A 21,708-nucleotide genomic window follows, 5' to 3' on the forward strand; every position below is an offset into this window, starting at 1 on the left:
ATACCCAAAACCTTAAACCTCTATATAAAGCGCTTAGCTTCCTTCATAAAAAAACACAAATGTGGTATATTGTATATATTACATCTCTTCTTCGCTCTCAATCGCTTCCCTCTGGAAGCGAACCATATTCTGCTCGTTCTTCACCTCCCATTTCTCCATTAACTCCCTCCTCAACCACGCCGGCGGAACCGCCTTTATCCTCAACGGGCCCTCATCCCCTTCGATAGTAAACTCCCCCTTCACCTCTCTCACTTCCGGCACACCATCCTCGCCGGCGGGCGTCTCCCCTGGTATCGGCAAATCAGTCATAACATCCAGCCGGCACACCGCCAACCCCACATTCCCAATCCCCCTCAGCCACTTCCCAACCCCGCGCCCCTTCCCCGAAACGCGGACGATATTCGTTTCTGACGCAATTTCCCTCGCACTACTTAGTCCGGCGATCGGTCTGTCAGTATACAACCCGCCCAAATCGCCCCCAGTAGCTCTAATGTCAACAGCCTGTCCCTGACTCCCCTCGTACACCACGCACGGCAGCACACGCTTGCGCACCACACCCCGATGTTCCGTGCGCGTGACCAGCTCCTGGCCGACGTAACACCCTTTGCGGAAGTCGATGCCGCCCATGAGGTCAAGGTTGCTTTCGTGAGGGATGGCGGACATCTTGAGGAGTTCAGTTTGGCCCTCGGGCACGCCTTGGGTAATTCGGTGGAGGACGTAGTACTCTTGAGGTAGGACCTGCAGTTGACACCTTTCGGCGAAGTTTTGGATAGCATTGCCGTCTGGACCGCCAAAGTGCAGGATGCGCGAGCCCATGGCGGGTGTGCGACAGTCGGGCGTGACGAGGAGATCGTTAACAGATGCTTCCCCAAGACCATTCGGATCCCACGCATGCCAAACAGCCACCTCCTCCACATCCACTACCTTCACTTTTACCTTCGCGCGTACTCTATAGCGCTTGATATGATCCACCAACAACCCCGCCTGGTCCTTATCCACCTCGATCAAAAACGCCGCCCCTTCCACATCTGCGCTCGGCAACACCCTTTGCAAGTGCTTTGAGTCTGTAAGAGGGTAAATAAAAACATCATATAGCACCCTCCCCTGACCCGTTAACAACGCAGCATAATATCCCCGGTCGGTACGCACCATGCTCCCGCTCCCTGGCATGTACACGTTTGCCGTGACCATGCCTTGCAGGTACTTGGCTGCGTCGGGGCCGTAAACCACAACCAGCTGACGGGAGAGGAGATGGGAGATGCCACTGGGTGCGTATGAGGAGGGTATACTGGGGTTAATGGGCCCGAAGGTAAGAGAGGTGTAATGTCGAGGAAAACCCCCCTGGTGGATCGGTGGAGGTGATGGTAAAGCATTGGAATGTTGTGGGAGTGGTTTCCTCGCGACCGCGACGGCGACAGCGGTCCGGGGCCGGGCGCAAGATCGGGTGCGTAGCAAAACCCCGGCCGCCGGGGAGGTAAGCACGCGCTGGAGCCGCCATGTGGCCTGCATTTTTGTTTGGCTTCGGGTCGTGGGGGGGAGGAGCAGGTGGAAGACGGGTTGACGAGTTGACGGTAACGGTTAAGGATAGAGCAGGGCTATGCCCGCCCGCTGGCAGTCCTCAAGATTGGCTCCCAGCTGTTACGCCTGGAGTTTTGTTGGTAGGCGCGGCTTCCACTAGCGTTGCGCAGCCGCAGCTGAATCGCAGCTTCAAGGTTCAATTGGAGAGCTTTCAACCGACTGGTGACGTCGTGCCTCCTGTCTGGACGACGGTCTCGGCAGCGCCATTTTTCAGGGCGTCGGACCTCGGGATTTGTCAGTACCGAACCGATCACGACTTTGATTGGACAGCCCTGTGAACGGAGTCGGTGGTTCTCCCTCCCCCACAACCCCACTTCTCTGATCGGATCTAAAAACCAGCGATCTTGGAGTCGGAAGCGGCGTTCGATCGGATTTCCATTATCACAGCCAACAGGCCACCGGCGGCTCTTGCACAATGGTTTCCACAGGAATCTTTTGTCCAGATCAACTTCGCCTCCCGAGATGCTCACCCCTACTACGTCAGGTCTGCTGACTTACGTGGAGAGCAGCACTGAGGCCCAAACAGGTTTTGATGCATCTCAACTTTGTCATCCCGATCGCGCACCCCCTCGAACACTCCGCCCGGAACGGACCGGGTTCTAACTATCAAAGCCAAGAAACGGTGTCGACGCCGGCGTTTGAGATTGGACTTGTCGCCGTTCAAAGCTTTAAAAAAAGGGCCTTTTTCAAGATTAGCCATTCACGTGAATTTTTGAAGTTGACAGCAAGTTCTGGCCCGGTCGAAGACACCCACCAATGCGCACACCCCTCAACGTGAAAGTGGGCCTTGGGTACTGCTCGCGATGGAATGGGCACCACGACAACGACAGCTCCATCGTGATGGCTGGTTGTTGTCGTCCCGCCCTCGGAATACGTCGGCTTGCCGAGCAGTCCCAGAGATGTCAGAAAATGAGGAAACTTATCTGGCCGACCCAGCGGCATAGCAATCCCTTCAGGGCTTAGAATCCAAGCTTCTGAGGTGACAAATTCTGGATCAATCTTGAGAACGTGATTTACCTGCAATCAAACTTTGACATCTGCAACTCACGGGGGCAGGCAAGGCGGATGTCGTCTGCGCTCCTCTCAGCTGTTGTGTTGTAATATCTAAGCAAGGAGGTGTGCTTCCATAATCAAACGTCTCTCGACTTGCGACTTGTCAAAGCCCCAGACACACACTATTTCTTAAGCCTCAGCCGGTCTGCCCAACCTTGAACTAAAGAACCCAATCATCGGGCACCTCCTGCTTGCATCCAGCGCAAGGCCAACCACTCTTTCAGCGCCAAGACCGCAGAGATGTGCCGATGCAAACACCTGCCGACAAGGTCTCCGGCGCATCTTGTATGTGATGATGGGCCACGCAAGTGCCACATCGGGCTCTCTCTCTTAAGCCGTATGCACGGACAACTGTACAGTGTGTGCAGGAGTTGGGCTCTATTGAGACGCAGTAATGTCCAGAATTGAGAACGACGTACTAACTAGGGCATCCACATGACTCATCTGTCCTGTACCAGGTACAAGTGACTGCTCCAGACTGAGGCTCATGATGTCGCGTGGATGTAGAGAGGTCTGGCAATCGGAGGTGATGTGCATTTATCAATACCTCATTGAAGGACACACAAAAGCCCCTTAAGTATTTGAGATCAAATCCTGCGGCTGACGTGATGTCCCTGTTCTTCCCACGGCCCCCAATCAGGCCGGTCAACCTTTCAGGACTCAGTGGATAGATCCGTCACTTGATTGTCAGAAAGCCAAAGCGTTGGTGAGATGCTAAAACACAACCGTTACGTGTGTAAGGGGTAACTGGAATATTGACAGCCTGAATGCGCCGCCCACACAGGCCGTCAGGACAGGTTGCCAGGCAATCACACATATTTGTCCCCGTGGGGGTGGAGACTGAATATCGAGGTTTCATATCTAGATTGTGTTTCAACTGATTCATGTAAGCCACACGCCACATACCTGATGTTGGGGGCTGGTCCGGCTTCCGGGCAGGCAGCAAGTTTAAACGCGCAGCCAGCTCATGCTTCTGATGTGTTGTTGCTGGCCAAAGGTGGGTTTGTTCTACCTTGATGCTAACTGCTAAGAGAGACAATGCAAGCCAAAGCTGGAATCAGATGTTCCTCGAGCGGATGTTTCATTTTTCTTGATTGCAGTTGCTAAAACACTCAGGCATGTACCTAAACCAAACCCAAACTTTGGCTTGATGAACAAACAAGTTTTTAGCAATCCATCTGTTCGTCTCGATTCCAAACCTCTCAGATCGACAAATTCCCTCCATCACAGGTACGTCCCTTGGTAACCCCCACCCCACACAAAGTTCGCCACACAAACCCGAACCCTCTCCCACTCATTGTTGTGGTCTATCTCGGCAAAGCAACAGGGGGTACGTACCTAGCCCTCGGCCTCGGCGTTGATGTGCGACCCGCGGGAGACGCGCCCTCCCGCGAACGCATGTCCTCTGCCGGTCTCCACAGGGAGTGAGGACAGACAAGAGAAGAGTTCGCGACGGGTGACCGACCCGCTGATCAGAAAGGAGGGTCATCCCGAGTATTTGCAGGCGTCACAAACCCAACGGCGGGGTTGAAATGGAGAATATTTTGGTGAAGGGGTGAAGTTGAAAGGAGAAAAAGGGATCCGCTCTAAGCACACGTGGTCATGAACGGAGGGGTTGATTAGTAAAAGAAAGATGGAGGGGGGCCTGCTGGATGGAGCTTTTTTGATAGAGGGATGGGATGAAAGAAGAAATTTGACTCGAGGAATACCGGCTATCATCTCTCGGAGACATTGAGGATAGTGTGTAAGCGGGAGGGCATATGCTGCAGCACGACGACAGCGACGCAGGCGTAAGGTGTGTGCCAGTGTTCGTGTGAGAGCATCATCCGCAAGCTTGTCTTCCCCTCGGAGAAGGGCTACATGCTCCGTCAACACTTGACAGCGCCAACAACAAGATTGAGGCTGAGGTCACATCCAATTTTCGTCAATCCATCGTTGCCTACGCTACCATTCAGCTACGCAAGCTGTGCTGTGGTACTGCTTGCGCTCCCAAGAACACAGCTACCGACACAAGCCCGAGATGGGAGAAAAAACTCTCCTTGTCTCATCTGGACAAAGCCAAACTCCCCCCAAAAGTGCAACATTGTCAGCTTGAGTAAGTTTATAAAAGTCGAGAACAAGAAAAATATCCCCAAAAAGCAGACTTTTGTGATGCCCGAAAAGTTGAAGTTTAGCTTGGTTGTCATTTTCAGCTTGTGCCTCGTGCCTGGTAGTTCCGTTCCCCCGCGCCTGCGCGGCCCAACAACCACTTAAAGCATCGAACCGTAAAATTGAACCCGAAGCAGATTTTATGAGCAAGAAACTTTTTCAGCTGCCATCTTCAAAATACTGTGACTCTGTGCGCAATCCCCCCGTGGAAACCAGAGCGCCACATCCAAAACTACACCGCAAGACATGACAGACGGCACGAAAATGGACTCTTCCACATAGTCATTGGGCATGGAGGTTGGACCTCTCGCAGTTGCAGGAAGCAAAAAGGAAAAAAAAAAAGTTTTGATTTTGTGGAGTCTCAGTGTTTGCTGCAGCATCCTGCAGCTTCTGCATGATCCCAAGCAGAACATTAATCCCTGTGGCTCTAGAAAAAAAAAAAAAGACTTCCCCAGACCGTTCATTTCCAAATGCTCCGCTTCTGCGTGTGTGCCCGCGTCCGCGATTGCGGTGTGTCTCAAGCCAATAACAAACCAAAACCGATTCCACCCGCAAAGTCCCGTCCTGTCCTTATCACAAAAAGTTTTTTGGCAATCGTCGCTCTGCACACTGCACGCCAGAGGTGTGGATATATCAGTAGCCGGTGAGCAAGCGAGCAGGTGTGTGTGAATCATCCGCTGGCTCGGGTCGGAATCCGAGCAGCTCCACAGGGATGATCAGTCAACGTAGCCAAGACTTTTTCAGTGGTCGGCCCCGCATCCGCGAGTTATCGCGAGCTTTATCAGCAGTGTTCGCCGATTGTTATCATGACTTGGAAGGCCGATAGCGGTGATAAGGATGGAGAGATGACGATAGTGATGATGTCAACGTCGATCGCGTTTGTTGGCAACGGAGACATATGCACACACAAGATACACAGCGGAGGACGATAACGATAATATGAGATATTTTCTGCTTCATGTTGCCGCTACCTAGCGGACCGCCCTCTACCCACTTAGTACAAATGAGCAAGCAAGTTCATGAGAAGTGTTTAAAAGATAATATTGCAATATCCCAATCTTATCAATCCATCTATGCATGTATATAATATCCCCTGAGGGTCCCCATTTATATATCCCATCCAAAACTCAGCATCATATCCCATGTTCTCCTCTCAATTATAGGATGAGCGGTATAGAAGTAATGATATATATATATATATATATATATATATATATATGTGTGTGTGTGTGTGTGTGTGTGTGTGTATAAATGATAGTGTATCATGAGGAAGAGGGAAAGGACGTCGATGATAATGATGAATGAGAAACACAAACGCCGAGAAGCCCACGAAACCAAAATTTGTTTTGTTTTTGCCCTTCCCGTTGGTATCATCCCATGACAGAACGCCCGCTCAATGCAGAAAAAAACCGACAGCAAGACAAAACGATTATAGTATCATCAATGAAGAGAACAAGAAGACCAGCTTCTACCATCATCCCTGTATATCAGCGTCCTAATAGACTGATATCGCCGACACAAGACCGCCTGGCCTTGCCCTCGTTGGGATGTAGTAGACAGGCGGTGCCGCCTTCTCTTCATCAGGCACCGCATCTGGTTCTTCTGCGTCTTCGGTTGTTGTGTCGTGCTTCTCAGCAGCGTCCTCGAACGTGGCAATGACCGTCGTTGGCGGCGACGGCGGCATGGCCTCGTCCTCAGTGGAGTCGTCCGACGAGTCATCCAAGAGCTCGGGCGGCGTGGATGATGATGGCAACACCGACCGCGACGGGCTGCGGCGGAGCGCGAGTCCGGCAATATCTTCCTCTTCTTCATCCTCGTCGTACTCGTCGTACTCGTCGCTGTCGGAGCTCATATCATAATCGTCGCTTGTTGATGTTGGATAAGCAAGGTGATGTGTGCTGCTGTGCGAGGGCACGCGGCACAGGGGCACGGCGTCGGCCATCTCGATGTCTTCCTCGTCGTAATCGTCCTCGTCGTAACTGATCTCCGAGTCGTCGGAGGCTGAGTCGGAATCCGACTCTGCATCCTCAGCACACCAGTCGTGCTCGGGCTCCTCAATGATGGTATCGGCCCATTGGACGTGCCTTTCTTCGCTCGATGTGCTGTCGTCACTGCTGTTGTATGAGCTCGCACCCCGAACAGACTCGTTGAACCACGACTCCTGCTGGCGCTCGGCATCGGCCAGCTCCAGCATCAGCGAGTCAAGTAGGTTGGCGTGGCCGACCAGCAGGCGCAGGTTGTGGTTGGGGCGAGCCGCCTCGGACGAGAGCTTCGCCCGGGCCTTGTGGGCCAGGAAGTATGTTTGCGCGATGGACATTTTGTTGCGTCTATAGAAGGAATTTGTGCGTGGCCTGGCGAAGAAGGGTGACGATGGTGTTTGTGGTGAAGATGGTGCCGGCGAGGAGCCCAGGGGCCTGGCGTGTGGTGCGTATCTTGGTGATGATGCTGGTGGAATGGGAGATGACATGATGATACTGTGCGAGGCAGGCTCCCCTGATATTTCAATGTGTGTGCTTGGGCGATTTTTCGTTCGCTCTTTTTTCTGCTGTGACTCAAAGGGCGACCAGGGCCGAGCCGATTGCGGAATTGTGGGTCCTGGTAGGTTGGAGGAGTGTAGATATAAGGCTGAGGGGTGTGGATAACGACAAAGGCTTCGAGCCAGGGGGGCTTGTCGAGGTGGGACGTCGAGTGCTTCGAAGGCTTCACGATGGACGATTGTTTGCACAATGGACTTGCTATGATCACTGCAAAAGAATTCGCTGGCAATGGAGGTCGGTTGAGACAGAAAGACAAAGAAGAACAAGAAGAAGTGTGGCCTGGGGCAGGGCGGGCGGACAAGACCTTTTGTAATCCGTAATCTCTTCGCCAGGCGTCCTTGGCCCTTGGCCCGCGGTGGATGGTGTTCGGGTTCTCTCACCCACCTGGGCAAGATTTTAGGCGGAGCATGGGGTCCCACGGGCACCCATGGGGGGCGTGTGGGGAGTGCACATCCTCCCGCAGCGCGCTGAGCCCGCAGCAGCTGACAAAACCGAGCCCGATCTCCAGCAGGTCCACCACCGGCCGCCCTTTTTCTCGCTCATGTCTGTTCCAATTTTCATTTACCACAGGAAGAGCGAGGACAGCAAGAAGAGGGGTGCAATGATGCATTGCTAGGGATCCTGACATTGCTGTGCATGCCGTGGTCAAGACTCAAGAGACGGCCCGGCGCCTGCGGCGGTGAAGCACTTGGGAGTGTGCGATGCCCTGTGCGAGGCCGACACTCGCGAGGCCGTCCTCTCTTTCACAACTGTGCCCCGTCCTCGCCTCTTTTGGGGTCTGCTTCCGCCGCTCCTGAATAAGGACACAAAGCGATGGATGCTGTTTGAGTGACTCTCTGATGCCCGTTTCAACCAACGGAGATCAGCAGCGCCTCTGTCCCGCAATGTTAGCGATCAGCGCGGCTCCAGAGCGTCCCCAGTGACCCATAATGATCGCCCTGGACTCACCAGTGTCGCAGAGCCAAAAAAAAAAAAGTCGCCGGAACTTGAATTCTTGTTCCGCCGACTGCCGGTGCCTACTTTGTCCCGATCGATCGCTACGTACCCCTCCCTCGGGGCATCCACCTCCCCGCAATCCGCAATCTTTGATTGTACCCGGATCCGCCGCTATCTCCGTCCTTGTTGTCAAGTCACAGCAGCGTTTACGTCATGGAAGGGCGTCTTCACTTGCGTTGCAGCCAACGCCAGCCTGTCCCACTGTCACGTCCTTTTCACCTCGTCGTTACCAGCAGCTTCCGGTAGGTTCTGTCGTGATCGGTCCCAGGTACACATGCCGCTTGTGTGCCGTCTGAGCAACATGATTGGTGATGATGGTTGGGGATGTGCTGGCTGTAAGCGATACATTCGTTGCTCGCTGTCCAATGTGCAGGGCCCTACAAGCCGACGATCTGAATTCTAATGCCCCGAAAGGAATGGAAGCCTGAGGACAGAATGCCCCAGGAAATCTTCCTGCGGCAGGACGCAATTTGTTGTCGCAATGCATGGCTCGAATCCGCAGCTGTGCTGGGCAATCCCAAACACTTTGCTTCGCGAGTGCGAAACATGGTCATCGGCTCAAGTTACGAAGCAATGCGTGCACACACCTACACATACGCAAGACTGCTATGCTGTCAGGGCGAACATACGAAGTGGCCAAGCAACGAACAACTCCTCCGCAAAATAGCTCCGAGTTCTTCCAGCCATCCTCACAACATGAACCCCCAGCTCATTTGCTAAGCCATGCCCTTCGTCTCAGCATGGACCCTACGCGACTGCTACCTACCCCTCCATAGGTGTGTACCGTGTATGCATAGCACCTCGCCCGGCCCGCCAGCCAGCAAAACCCGCACCGCCCCCTTACTGATGGAATCAGCATGGACAACACGATGTATACGAGCATCAGGCATCGGTTTTTTCACTCGTGTCGTCTCCCAGCGGTGTTGATGTGGAAGCTGCATACCAGAATAGGGCCGTCAACATTCAAAAAGCGGTTGCGATCCGTTGGTTCAAGCGTCGGTCATACTCTCTGGATGCTGTATGCACGGTCTGGCAATGTGGCTTTCTTCTTCTCCTCCCCCCCCCCCCCGCGGGGAATCTGGTTTTTCTCGGCATCTTCTTCTCGACGCGATGAGGAAAAAAAAAAATTCTACCACAGAGAAGTGTAGGGTAGGGTATAAAACAAGGGGGTGGCATCGACTCCCCCTCGTGATTGGCGAGCCCGTCCCTCCCCCATCCTATAGGGCTGACAAAAGGGTGTCTCACACCCAGAGCGGCGGGAACTTTGGCGGATGACAGTGTTTGAGTAACCAAGCCACCAGCAGGATGGTGTCTCTCGGCATTTTTGGTTCCCATTCTCGCGGGAAAAGGAGGGTTGGTCGACTTGGACTGCCCGCTCTCCTGCCCCAATGAAGAATTAAAGTCCCGCGGTGTTTTCACACGCCTGTTTCTGAATGAGGCATTCGGTGATGCCCCTTGGCTTGCTTGGCTCTCGGGGAGACTTGCACGAACAGAGGAGCAGAGGCTCAACCACTGGGCCTATTTCGTCGCCGATTGTTTTTGAAGGGCATGGACAGGTGGCTTGGCTTTTGTGTTGTTTCCGCCAGAGGAGGGCTGCCTGGTAGACGTCGGTATTCTGACGCAGCACTGCAGGTGATGTCATGCTGCTCGTCATGTACTTTGCTGGCTGACAAGTCTTGACACCACACACATCACACTTGCGCTGTGGATATGTGTGTTATTGAGGTTACATTGCAAACTGAGACTGAGACACACCAATCGCAGCGGGAACTGCGGTTCGCTTTTGGTTTTCCAGGCAGCAAAATAACGCTGCCTTAGTCAGATACGTAAACCACCACCAAACCAAGGCACAAACCACAATGATGTGATCTGATCCAGCTGCCTGAGGACGGCAGGCATTTAGGGTGAGCCTCGGTATAGTTTGGATCATCACAACAGACTCTAGACAATAGCGCGAGAACCCCTCTTTAGAAGTTGAGTCTAGAGTCAAGTGCCGACGATCTCTTCAGCACCCCACAGTCCCCGCTAGCAACCGCAGAGAACCTTTCTGGCTGAGCCGAGTAGGTATGACGCACAGTCTTGCATCGCGGACGTAGGTACGACTCTTTCGCATCACAGCCAATGGCAACCTTCCCCCCTGCAGTATGGCTGAAATGAGTGAATTGTCGAGGAGTGTGTGGTGTGTGAAGATTACGCATGGCGCATTACCCTTGCGGCCCGGGACATGTGGCCATCAGCAGAGTGCAATATGAATCCCGATCTAGTGGATGATTTCGATGATCGGTCCCCCCGTTGTGCCTGAGTGAGTGATCGAGTAAATTCACGGCCCTGACTCGCTATCAATGGGCGGTATCCTCGCCGTAATGGATAGCTAGTATCTCCCTGGTGGATTCTGATGATGGCCCTCCCAATCGTCACTACCTATCTCGCATGGCAATAGCAACTGCAAGCTGACGGGTAGGTACCTACCTACATAGGTATGTCGTAATGAGTCGCGGCCAGACGAGTGATTTTGCCCCAGCGACGTTCGTTCTTATGCGGGAGTTAGGCGAAGAGTAATTCCCAACCCTGACTCGCGCCCACTAGGCTGTGTCCCGGCCATAGTGGATAAGCTAGGTAGTGTTCTAGCTATTCTAATGACAGCCGTCCCAAGCGCCACTAGGTATCTGTCTCGAGTCGTCCTCTTTGCCATTTTTTTTGTCGTTTCTACCACAATCTCCTCCCAGAACAGGAGGACTCCGGCTTCTAGACACGGCGGCCATCTATCTCATCAATTCTCCCGGACTCGTGGAGCAGGTATATCCGGGCTCCGGCCTGGCCGACATCCGCCTCCCCCGGGTCCACCCAACCCTTCTTATGATTGTTTATCAACCCTTCTTACAACCCGGGAGACCCCGTCAAGTTTTGATTCTCGGAATCGCAATTGGAACCTCTCGGATGGACCCTCCCGAGAGAGGTGGAGTCACCCTCGGTCTCAGCATGCGTCAACGATGTGGGAGGGGAGCTCGGAGACCTTGACGGAGCTCCCATAACACCGCGGGAGGTCTAGATCGGGATGGGACGGAGGGCTTCGGGACGGCTGCCGGGGTGGACACGGCTTCGGAATTTGTGTCTGATCGGGCGGTTCGGGAGGGAATGATAGTGGGGAGTCGGGACATCAAAAGCGATGAGGGGAGTTAAGATCCTCGAGTGACTGGCGTATATTTTACTGATGACCCTGATAGAGGGAAGTCGGGCTAATCCCAGTTAATAATGAGCCAACCTTGGATTGAGTGAGTCAACAACTCGACTCATCTCTCCGGTTGTCTATTGACTCAGTTTGGCTCAAGTCGTATTGTTTGGGTGAACCCATATGACATGAGCTTGAAAACCGAGAAGTTTGAACGATGCTATTTTGTCATACCTGGTGGAGATCTCACGACACCGAAGTAATGAGCGACATGCGTGAGCACCTACACCTCAATCCAAAACACGTCAAAGAATGTGAGACTCAGACACCAAAAGCAAAATACATTCCGCTGCCTACATTCTGCTGCCAGTTTACACGCAAGATGATACTCAAGCCAATACAGACAATCCGAAACCAGAAAGATACCCAAACTAACACTACCAAATGACAGCCATGTTTCCATCCCTCCATCCCTCCATCCCTCCATCGATGCACAGTCCCATGCAGCACATCATTCAGTCCAGTTGTTCAAGCCTATAGCGCTCACGACCATCAAACAAGCCCAGAATGGCAACAGTAGTACCCAAGAGAAATGTAGAGAAGGATGTACACCTCACCACGCAGCTAGGAACCTAGGCGAACAGGTGAATTGCCATTTCACAAGACATCAACACAACACGCTCACTTCTTCGAATCTCATCCCCCTATACATCTGTTCAGTCCAGCCAAAGACCATCCATCCATTCATTTCACCTAACAACCAGCAAACATCAAAAGACATTCCAATTGAACAAGGGCCCCCAAAACATGCTTCAATACAAAAAACAAAAAAAAAAAACACATCTAGTTATGAGTAGATCAATAAATAAAAAAAAAACTTGTAAATAATGCTTTAAGGCTTGTTATTCCACTCCCTCTCGACACACGTCTCCCCGACCTGCAATGACTTCTTTACCTTTCCCAAGACCCCCCTCAATGTCTTTGGCGGCGCTGGTGGTGGCAAAACGGCCTTCGCCTCGTTCGTTGTTGTTGCTGTTGATGAGTTTTGCTGCCTCCTGGATGGTAATGGTAATGGCCTTTTGCTGCTGCTGCGAAGAGACCTTTCCTCTAGATGCCGGTCTGAACTGACCGGCCCATGCCCTTGCTCTGTTTTGCTGCTGTGTTGTAGTAACCTCGACGCCCGTCTCCCTCTCTCTTCTTTTATCACCTCCTTTGTTACACGCACCTCCATCCCCCTTTTATCCCCTTTGCCTTCGTCCTCCTTCTCCGTCTCCTCCCCTTCCTCCTGCACCTCCCCATTCCGCTTCTCCACAACTCTAACTACTTCTTCCATCATCCCAACCAACTCACCCTTCTCCACAGCACCAACCACCCTCCCCATCTCCATCACTAACTCCTCCACAGCCGCCAACCGACCCATCTCCTCATCTGTATCACACAGCGGCCATGTTCGCCGCCTCAGCCCACACATTGTGCTCGGCTGAGAAGGCAGCCAAGGTTTGAGCCGGGCCGAGACCCGCCGCCAGGTGCTTGTGAGTTTGCCAGCTAAAGAGCCTGAGAAGCGTAGGCCGGTCTGTTTTTGCTCTTGCTCATGTTGGGCCTTCTGTTCCTGGTGCTGTTGCTGTAGCTGCTGTAGCTGCCTGTGTAAATAATTGATGATGATGTCTTTTCGTATGTCTGGGATACCTCGGAGCTGCGGGCTAGGGCCAGCTGATGGAGGAGTGATAACGGTTGATGGAGGAGCAGAGCAGGCGCTAAATGGGGATGTTTGAGAGCCACCTGCGGACTGGATGGAAGATGGCGAAGATGATGATGGTGAGGGGGATCTCCAGGATGGGTGTAAGTATATCTTTGGCAACGACGGCAGGACGGATGGCGGGGGGACCTGGGGTCTTTTGGCCAGCACCGGTAAAGGCTCCTAGTCCTTTGCCGGCTGCTCCTCTTCCCAGCCCCAGACTTGGGCCAGGAACCGGGCCATGTTAACCCGTTTACCCCTGATTTCCTTCATCCATGGATGCTCAAGCATGCGCCATGGTGTCGCACGGCGGGCAGGGTCCTTCTCGAGACTGCAATGTGTGAGCCAAGTACATAAATTAAGGGTTTTTTTTTTTTTTCCTTTCTTGGGGGAGGGGGAGGGGGGTGGGGGGGGGGCGAGGTTGGGTAAAGGTACCGAATACTTACCAGCACTCGATGAAGTACTTGAAGTTATCACTCCATGTGATATCAGGCTCATCCTTCAATTTCGGAGGCGGCTGCTTCACGATATAGGTGAGCAAATCAATCAGACCCGCACGAGGTTGCATCTCGGTGCCGTCCGCAGGGAAAGGGAAACGGTGTTGGGCCACTTCGAGCAAGGTAACGCCGGTCGACCAGACGTCGGAGGTGATGGTATAGGACTGGCCGGTGATACGCTCAGGAGCCATGTAATAGCTTGTGCCGATGAACGTATTGGCATCGCCCTTGGTACCGAACTCGCCTGAGACGCCAAAGTCGCACAGCTTGACTTCGCCAGCGCGAGTGAGCAGGACGTTGCTGGGCTTGATGTCGCGGTGAATGATTTTCTTGGAGTGCAGGTAGGTCAGACCGCGAAGCATGGCCTCACCGATCTTACCCAAGACCTTCTCACCGGTGCGGCCGCCGAGTCTCTTGACCTCCTTGTAGATGCTGTCGAGGGAACCGCCCTCGCAGAACTCCATGGCGATGGAGATGGTGGCGGTAGCGGGGTCGACGAAGGCGCCGTAATAGCGGCAGATATGTTGTGATGCGCACTCCTTGTTGAAGCCCAGTTCTCGGACGATCTGGCGTTTGACGCTGGGATCGGGGTTGGTTGTGATGACCTGAGCCGTCAACAAACGATCTTCGAAAGCGATACACCAATAAGAACAACCCACCTTAAGAGCAAAAATGGTCTCGCCACCCTTGAGCTTACACTTGGTCACCGAACCGCCGGCACCCTCGCCCAGGCGGCCGAGCTCGATAATACGCTTCTCCAAGGCAACAATCCTCCAACCCTCATCGTCGAGATCCTCCACGTCCAGAATTCTGGCCTTTTCTATACTTAATTGGCTAAAGCTCTCCAGGCCGTGAAGGCTGGCATCCCGGTCGATGTCAACACCCTCACTAGCATTTGAGTAGAGCGAGCCGACAGCCGAGACGGGATCGCTTGGTTGCCTTGTTGAGCCGAGACCGAACTGGCTTGCAAAGGACATGACACTGAACTGGGAGCCTGCACTTGTAGGATTGCTGGCACGGCCGTCGAGGGGCCCGAAGCTGCCACTTCTGCTATGAGCGGTGCTGCTTTCGCTGCCACTAACGCTTTGTTGACTCAAGGACCGGACGGGCTGCTCTTGTGGTGTAACGGTGCTCCCCATAGGGGTTGCGAGGTGAAGGGTCGGCAGGGGTGGCTTCGGCGGAGGGGCATTGGTGCCCCTCGCGGGGATTGAGAGCCCCAGGCGAGGAGGACGGTTGCCAGCACGTCCGCTCAGAGGCGGCGGCCGGATAATGGGAGCTGGGGGAATTGTGGATGGTGCTGGCGCTGGTTGCGCCTGGGGCTGTTGTGGGATGGCCGACATGGCGGGCACTGACGATGGAGGAGCTGGTTGTGAGGGGTAGTGTGGAGAATAGTCGAAGGGCTGGTTATACTGCTAGGCAGGCCGTGCCCAGGCCGAAGTTAGCAGAGCACAGCGTCAGGATGAAGAGTAGATAATACGAGAGATGATCGGAGTAATGTATGTAGAACAAAGAGCGGAAGAGACGGGGGAATGTCGGCGGAAGCACAGAAAAAAAAGAAGCGCGGGCCGTGTGTCTCTGTCTGGGACACACAAGCAGGACTCCAGGACTCTGAACCCAGGACTCCAGCGCCGCCGAGACCCACTAGTGCCTGACGGTCTGGACCCTGGACGACCACGCTGACAAAGGCTCGCTCTCTCTGTCTCGCTCTCTCACTCTATCTCCCGTCCTGAGCTCACCAAAGAGCAAGATGGCGTCGAGTTGGTTCCAGTTTTAGTGCTTTGTGCTGGGGAAGGGAGAGTGTGTTGGTGTCAGGTTGGGAGAAGGCGTTCTTGAAGCAACGCCGGGGGCGGCAAAGGGGGAAAGCTTGACAAGGGGGATGCGGAGGGGTCAGCGGGTAACCAGTAGCCAGTGGAGGAGGGCACGAGAGCGATCAGCAAGCGGCGAGGTGCCTGTGAACTGATGACGGGAACAGGGGCCAGGGCAAGGATGCGAGAGAGGGCGACGCCCGGTCAGCGCGCTGAGTGGCCTGCTTGGGGTCCTGCTTGGCTGCTGCTTGGCTGCTACTGCAGGCGGCGGGCGGCGGGCCGAATTGAAATGGGATGCCCAGCGCCGGCACACGCGCAAGCGCACGCAGCCAAAAGTTTCCGTTTAAAACAAACGCAGAAAGGAGCAATCAGAATGCTGGCAGACGGATGGACAAGATGGACAAAAGATAAACGAACGGAGGGCGTCATACCACGTTGCCAGCACTACCAACCGCCCCGGTAGCGCTGTCGACCTCGTGATGCTGCTGGTGCTGTGGATGTTGCGGGTGTTGTGCCTGTGGGATTGCGATTTGTCTGCCGTCGGGATAGTCGACTCCCGGTCGATGTGGCGTGGCCATTGCCGTGTCGGTGTCTTGGGTCTAGATGGTCGGTGAGCTTGAGCTTGTTGATGGGGTGAGGTTGTTGGACAGAAGGATCGAAACCGTAGCGGCAAGTTTGGTGAGATTTTTTTTTTTTTTTTCCCCAACTGCCTAGAGCTGTCACGGACTGCTGGGCGTAATCTGTACGTAGCTCGAACTTGGGATCGGACGAGATCGTGATCTGGACTGGGCTGTGGGCTGCAATTTTGAATGGAGGTCGGATCAGGCTGGAGTGCGAATACAGCAACGTTGGCCTGGACTGTGAGCTCTGCGCTGGATGGAAGAGCTTCGATCGGATGGAGACTGGACGGGGCTGCTTGACTGGATGGAACGGCCTGGGCTGGAGCCCTGCGTGCGTGCGTTAGGGTCCTCAAGGGGTTGGTCCAGTGCTCGTCTCAAGTGGGTGGATTGCTCATCTGTGGCCAGCACAAACCAACAGCAACAGCAACCTCAGGTTTCTTGCTGCTCGGACACAGCCCAGCGAAAGTGGGCTGCCGGGATTCTAGCGCTGGCGCCCACTCCCTGCCTCTCCTTCTTACCTGACATGCCGCCGAGCCTGCCTTACTCTTGCAAAAAGCTAAAACCTGGGCAAACATTAAGCGCTTTACTCTGAATTCTGATTGGTCTGCTAGTCCAGGTGGATCTGGGATGGAGCAATGGTGGGGCTCGGGTGCTCAACCCAGATCCCATCCACCCACCATTATCCGCCGCCAAGTCGCCAAGCCTGCGTGAGAGCCCCACCTTCGCGCAAGACAAGCTCACTCCAACCAAAATTTTTGAAGTTTTCTGAACAATTTGAGAGTCGAACCTCGACATTCGCAACCCTTGCTGTTCATTCCACGACGAAATTCCGGCTGACGTCGGCTATCAGTGTTGGTTCCAGATATTTGGGTGCGTCCTCGTATTGCGCCAATCGCCACAACCGCGCGGCTTATCGACGCAAACTGATGCCCTCCATGCCATCCGCCGCCCGTCCAACACCACTCTCTCGGGCCCGCGAGGCACCCACAAAGAAGAAGCAAAGAAAGGCCCAGGAAGTGTCCGACGGTGAATTCGATCAGACCAACAGCCAGGAGAGCGAAGACAGCGATGATCACGGAGGCGTTGCCCTCGACTCCGAGCTTGACTCAGATGCTGGGAGCGCAGCTTATGACGACGAGCAGTCAGAATCACAGTCACAATCACAATCACAATCACGGTCACCATCACAAGCAAGATCAGATTCAGATTTAGACTCAGATTCAGACTCCCTAGACAACGACGGCCCCAGGAAACGGCGCCGCACATCGGAGTCTCCGGCGCCGCTAGACTTGCTTGACGACGATGACGATTACGAAGATGTGAAGCAGCCGGCTGCGCAGCCAGTCAAGCTGCCCATCTCTGTGCCGTCTCGCATCAAACGCAACAACGCCCAGCCGGCGAAACCGGCCGAACCCCCCAAGGCAGCCGAACCCGAGCCCGAGTCGTCTGGCGGGTTAACGACCCGTGTTGACCCCAACACAACGTTCGAGTCACTCGGCGTGGCCCCCTGGCTCGTGCAATCACTAGCAAACATGGCCATTAGACGGCCAACACCCATCCAAAGGGAGAGCATTCCAATGCTGCTCAAGGGCCGGGACTGCATCGGTGGGAGTAGGACCGGTTCGGGCAAGACTGTAGCCTTCTCCGTGCCAATTCTGCAAAAATGGGCCGAGAACCCGTCGGCCATCTTTGCTCTGATCCTGACCCCGACTCGGTATGTCAAGCTCAGCTGTGTTTTTTGTTGCTCCTGAATGTTAGATGCTAACCAGCGTAGCGAATTGGCCCTGCAAATATTTGAGCAAATCAAGGCCATCTCCTCCCCATACTCGCTGAAAGCCATCTTGGTCACGGGCGGCACCGACATGCGCCCCCAGGCCATTGCCCTGGCTTCGCGCCCACACATTGTCATTGCTACGCCCGGCCGTCTGGCCGACCACATCCGGACGTCTGGTGAAGATACAGTCTGCGGTCTGCGCCGGGTACGCTTCGTGGTGCTCGACGAAGCCGACCGGCTACTCGCCGCCAACGGCCCAGGCAGCATGCTCCCCGATGTCGAAGAATGCCTCTCAGCACTCCCGCCCCCGGCCGAGCGGCAAACCCTCCTCTTCACAGCCACCATCACCCCCGAAGTGATGGCCCTGAAGAGCATGCCCCGTGCTCCGGGCCGACCCCCCGTCTTTGTCTGCGAAGTCGACACCGAAAACCTCGCCATCCCCCCAACCCTGCGACAAATGCACCTCCAAGTGCCTGTCACCCACCGCGAGCACTACCTTCACGTTTTCCTTTTGACCCCGCAAAACGTCGACAAATCCGTCATCATCTTCTGCAACCGCACATCGACGGCCGACTTTTTGCACCATCTCCTGCGCCTGCTCGGCCATCGCGTGACCGCTCTGCACTCGCGTTTGCCCCAGCGCCAGCGTATCGACAACCTAGGCCGGTTCCGTGCGCAGGCGGCGCGCATTTTGGTCGCCACGGACGTCGCGTCCCGTGGTTTGGATATTCCTGAAGTGAAGCTGGTCATCAACTACGACATCCCGCGGGATCCAGACGACTACATCCACCGCGTCGGTCGCACGGCGCGTGCGGGACGGAAGGGTGACGCGGTGACGTTTGTCGGGCAGAGGGACGTAGAGCTAGTGCTGGCGATTGAGAAGCGGGTTGGCAGGCAGATGGAGGCGTGGTCGGAGGAGGGGGTTAACCTGGAGACGAGGGTCATTCGGGATGCGCTTAAGCTGGTAGGTGAGAAGAAGAGAGAGGCGTTGTTGGAGGTTGAAGAAGGGAGGGAGGTGGGCGGGAAGAGGAAGCGGACGAAGCTCAAGCTTAATAGAACGTAGTATCGAGGCGGCTGGATACCCCCTCTCTCTTAATGGCAGCCATACAAAGCCCGTTATCCCTATCATCCTTCCTACCGTGTTGTGTTACTCCCCAACCCTAGTATCCTCACCGCATTCCCCCCCAACACTAGCCTCTCCTCTTCACTCCCCTCCCCAAACGTCTTCCTCACGGCCTCCCGATTCAACCGTACGCTCTCCCATTCCATCCCCTCTCTATACTTCTCATCAACGGGCGGAAAGAAAGGGTGATCCGTCCCAAACATAACCCTCTCCACCCCTCCCACCGCCTCAACCGCCGCTTTCAGCCCCACTTCAGAGTACACCACCGCATCGAGGTAGACTTGCTCGCGCAACACCTGCCATAACGTCCTCCTTTCCTGATTATCGAACTTCTTGGTTAAGAGTTCGTCATGCACCACACAACTCTCCACCCTCCCCGCTAGGAAGGGGACGACGCCCCCAGCGTGGGCGATAATCACCCTCAGCCCTGGGACTGTGTCGAAAACGCCTGCTAAGTACATCCTCACTAGGGCGATGGATGTTTCCACGGGGAAACCGATTGCCAGTGGCAAGACGTGGCCGTACTTGGACTGGGTGTTTTGGCCTAGCACTGAGTCGGGGAGGCCATAGTGAGGGTGTAAGAAGATCGGGAGTTGTGCAGCTGCGAGGGCGTGGAAGATGGGAAGCATGGCAGGGTCGTCGAGGCCGGAGTGGGATGGGCCGAGGCCGGAGGTGGAGAGGATTATCCCTCTGCAATGGGCGTATTGAGATAGCTTTGGGATTAAAGAGAGAATTGCTTCGAGTGGAGCTGTCGTAGGGAGCGCAGCGAGGAAGAACAACGGGTCTGGCCCCTCTCGGTTTTGTTGTGAAGCTGCTGCCTTGGAGCACATCTCCTCCATCTCCCTGTTCACCTCCTCCGCTACCTTGCCGGCCTCTTCCCCGTCCTCTAAGAAATCAAGCCACGGATTAGCGAGCGATACCACCGACGTAGTTATCCCATGCTGCCGCATAAACGCGAGCTTTGCTTCCGGATCGGTATAGTGCTTGGTCAGAGGGCGCCCGGGCAGGGGTTCGCCCGAAGTATTGGCTGCTGGGGAAGAGAGGGCTCGCTCAAGAGAAGGGAGTTCGGACTCAAGCAGGAGGAGACGTGGTTCTTCGGGCGCGGAGGGGAAGGTTCGTACCATGGGTAGGGTGGTGCGGGAGCGGAGGAGGGAGATGTAGGTAGGGGGGTACATGTGGGTGTGGATGTCGACAATGTAAGGCTGGAACATTGTGATAGTTATGATTGTCGTTGATTGGGGTTCAGGAATTGGTGTTTGTTGGCAGTCCCGAGAGTTGTGGAACCTGGATTGGGGGAGTAGGAGTTGATGTTGATTTTCAAGCTACATGTAGTTACTACCTCTGTAAGGGTTCGGCAAGGATTGAGGGGTCGTTGGGTCGATATCAGGCTGTGCTACCAAACAAGTGTTTGTCCGTGCTCCCATGTCCTATCAATCCTGCAAATGCTTCTTTATCGTTGTTTCCCTGTGTGATAGGTCCAACAAATCCTTCCCCCTCTTCCATCCCTATCAAAGAAGTCCTTAACGTCCAGAAGCATGTGTCTGGTTCCTCCCCCCCCCCCCAAAGCCCCACTCAGCCGAGTGCCCGTTGCTAAGCATTGCCAAGCCGGCTTTTTCCCCGAAGCCCCACTTCCCGCGTACCCCGCACTGTTCTCGAACCAGTTGGGCAAGAAGAGCGATAAGATAAGGAGCCAAGTGCCAAGGTACCAAGTTGTCTACCAACATCGAAACAAGAAGGACCAGTGGGGAATCTTGGGTGATTGAACTTGTAAGGTGTCACTTTTTTCTGCTCGTAGTATTTTGCATATCTTGGTTAGAAAGATTCTGTAGATGCATGGCTCAGGGGTTGTTGTAGTACAGACGCGGGCGTCTGGTTGAGTTACCTCAAACGGAATTGACAGCGAACCTCAGATATCACTAAAGGCAAGAAAAGGGGAACGTGGCGTACCAGAACGCAGATGTTTCTGTCTTGCCAATGTTGCTATTATGACTCTAAGCATGAGTTTATGCCTTCAATGGTTATTATACTGATAGCACTCCAGCATGCCTAACCTAGCTCAATAGCCCTCTATGCTATCATACGATCCTCACCCTCATCAGCTCGCTCTTCGATGCCGATTCCCACATGTCCATTGGAACATGCTTGGCCATGCTTTCATCCATGTATGACAAAGTCATCAATTCCACTCTCGCCATAGCCTCGTGATTATGTTTTTTATTCGACGTGAGCACAAGCGCATAGTGATCGTTCTTTGAAAAAAAAAAATCCCTTCCATTAAGTGAAACCCTAGGGGCCAGAAAAAGCTTCTCATCTTCCAGAATCGATTCCAGTTGATCAAGACGTATTCGATGGACAGGTTAGATAAGATGATGTACGGGATGCTGACGGTCGGCGTTTGCTAGGAGACAGCCCCAGATGCTGCCGATTATGTCGGTCATCATGAGAGTTTTCGCATTCAGAACGCCCAGACCGAGCTTCATCACACGCGAGACCTTCTCGTCGCTGGAGAGACGGGTCAGGCCGCGGACGAGCATCTCGTCTGAGGCTCATAGAGAGACAAAGAACCTGTTACATACTTGCCAGCTTTCCGATATCTTCCTCTTCGTGGATAACTAAGCTACTTACGCGAAGAGGAAACCCTTCCAATCCGTCATCCTCGCACCTCTAGTTTGC

At 54.3% G+C, this 21,708-nt stretch overlaps 5 protein-coding genes across 5 annotated transcripts; 1 reads left to right on the plus strand and 4 right to left on the minus strand.

The window, feature by feature from the left end:
- Window positions 1-78: 78 nt before the first annotated feature.
- Window positions 79-1,509, minus strand: CTHT_0070650 (transferase-like protein; the record flags this gene model as incomplete). The annotated part of the gene is made up of 1 exon (XM_006697277.1): window positions 79-1,509. One exon carries the CDS (start codon window positions 1,507-1,509, stop codon window positions 79-81), a length of 1,431 nt encoding a protein of 476 aa, XP_006697340.1.
- A 4,765-nt stretch (window positions 1,510-6,274) lies between these two features.
- Window positions 6,275-7,246, minus strand: CTHT_0070660 (uncharacterized protein; the record flags this gene model as incomplete). Its single annotated transcript, XM_006697278.1, has 1 exon — window positions 6,275-7,246. One exon carries the CDS (start codon window positions 7,244-7,246, stop codon window positions 6,275-6,277), a length of 972 nt encoding a protein of 323 aa, XP_006697341.1.
- Window positions 7,247-12,383: 5,137 nt separating this feature from the next.
- Window positions 12,384-15,053, minus strand: CTHT_0070670 (uncharacterized protein; the record flags this gene model as incomplete). Its single annotated transcript, XM_006697279.1, has 3 exons — window positions 12,384-12,638; window positions 12,707-13,121; window positions 13,663-15,053. 3 exons carry the CDS (start codon window positions 15,051-15,053, stop codon window positions 12,384-12,386), a joined length of 2,061 nt encoding a protein of 686 aa, XP_006697342.1.
- A 2,020-nt stretch (window positions 15,054-17,073) lies between these two features.
- Window positions 17,074-18,975, plus strand: CTHT_0070680 (uncharacterized protein; the record flags this gene model as incomplete). The annotated part of the gene is made up of 2 exons (XM_006697280.1): window positions 17,074-17,852; window positions 17,913-18,975. 2 exons carry the CDS (start codon window positions 17,074-17,076, stop codon window positions 18,973-18,975), a joined length of 1,842 nt encoding a protein of 613 aa, XP_006697343.1.
- Window positions 18,976-19,046: 71 nt separating this feature from the next.
- On the minus strand, window positions 19,047-20,246 carry CTHT_0070690 (uncharacterized protein; the record flags this gene model as incomplete). Its single annotated transcript, XM_006697281.1, has 1 exon — window positions 19,047-20,246. One exon carries the CDS (start codon window positions 20,244-20,246, stop codon window positions 19,047-19,049), a length of 1,200 nt encoding a protein of 399 aa, XP_006697344.1.
- Between the last annotated feature and the right edge of the window lie 1,462 nt (window positions 20,247-21,708).

The sequence above is a fragment of the Thermochaetoides thermophila genome (genome assembly GCF_000221225.1).
Source record: "Thermochaetoides thermophila DSM 1495 unplaced genomic scaffold scf7180000011822, whole genome shotgun sequence".
In the NCBI taxonomy this organism is placed as follows: Eukaryota; Fungi; Ascomycota; class Sordariomycetes; order Sordariales; family Chaetomiaceae; genus Thermochaetoides; species Thermochaetoides thermophila.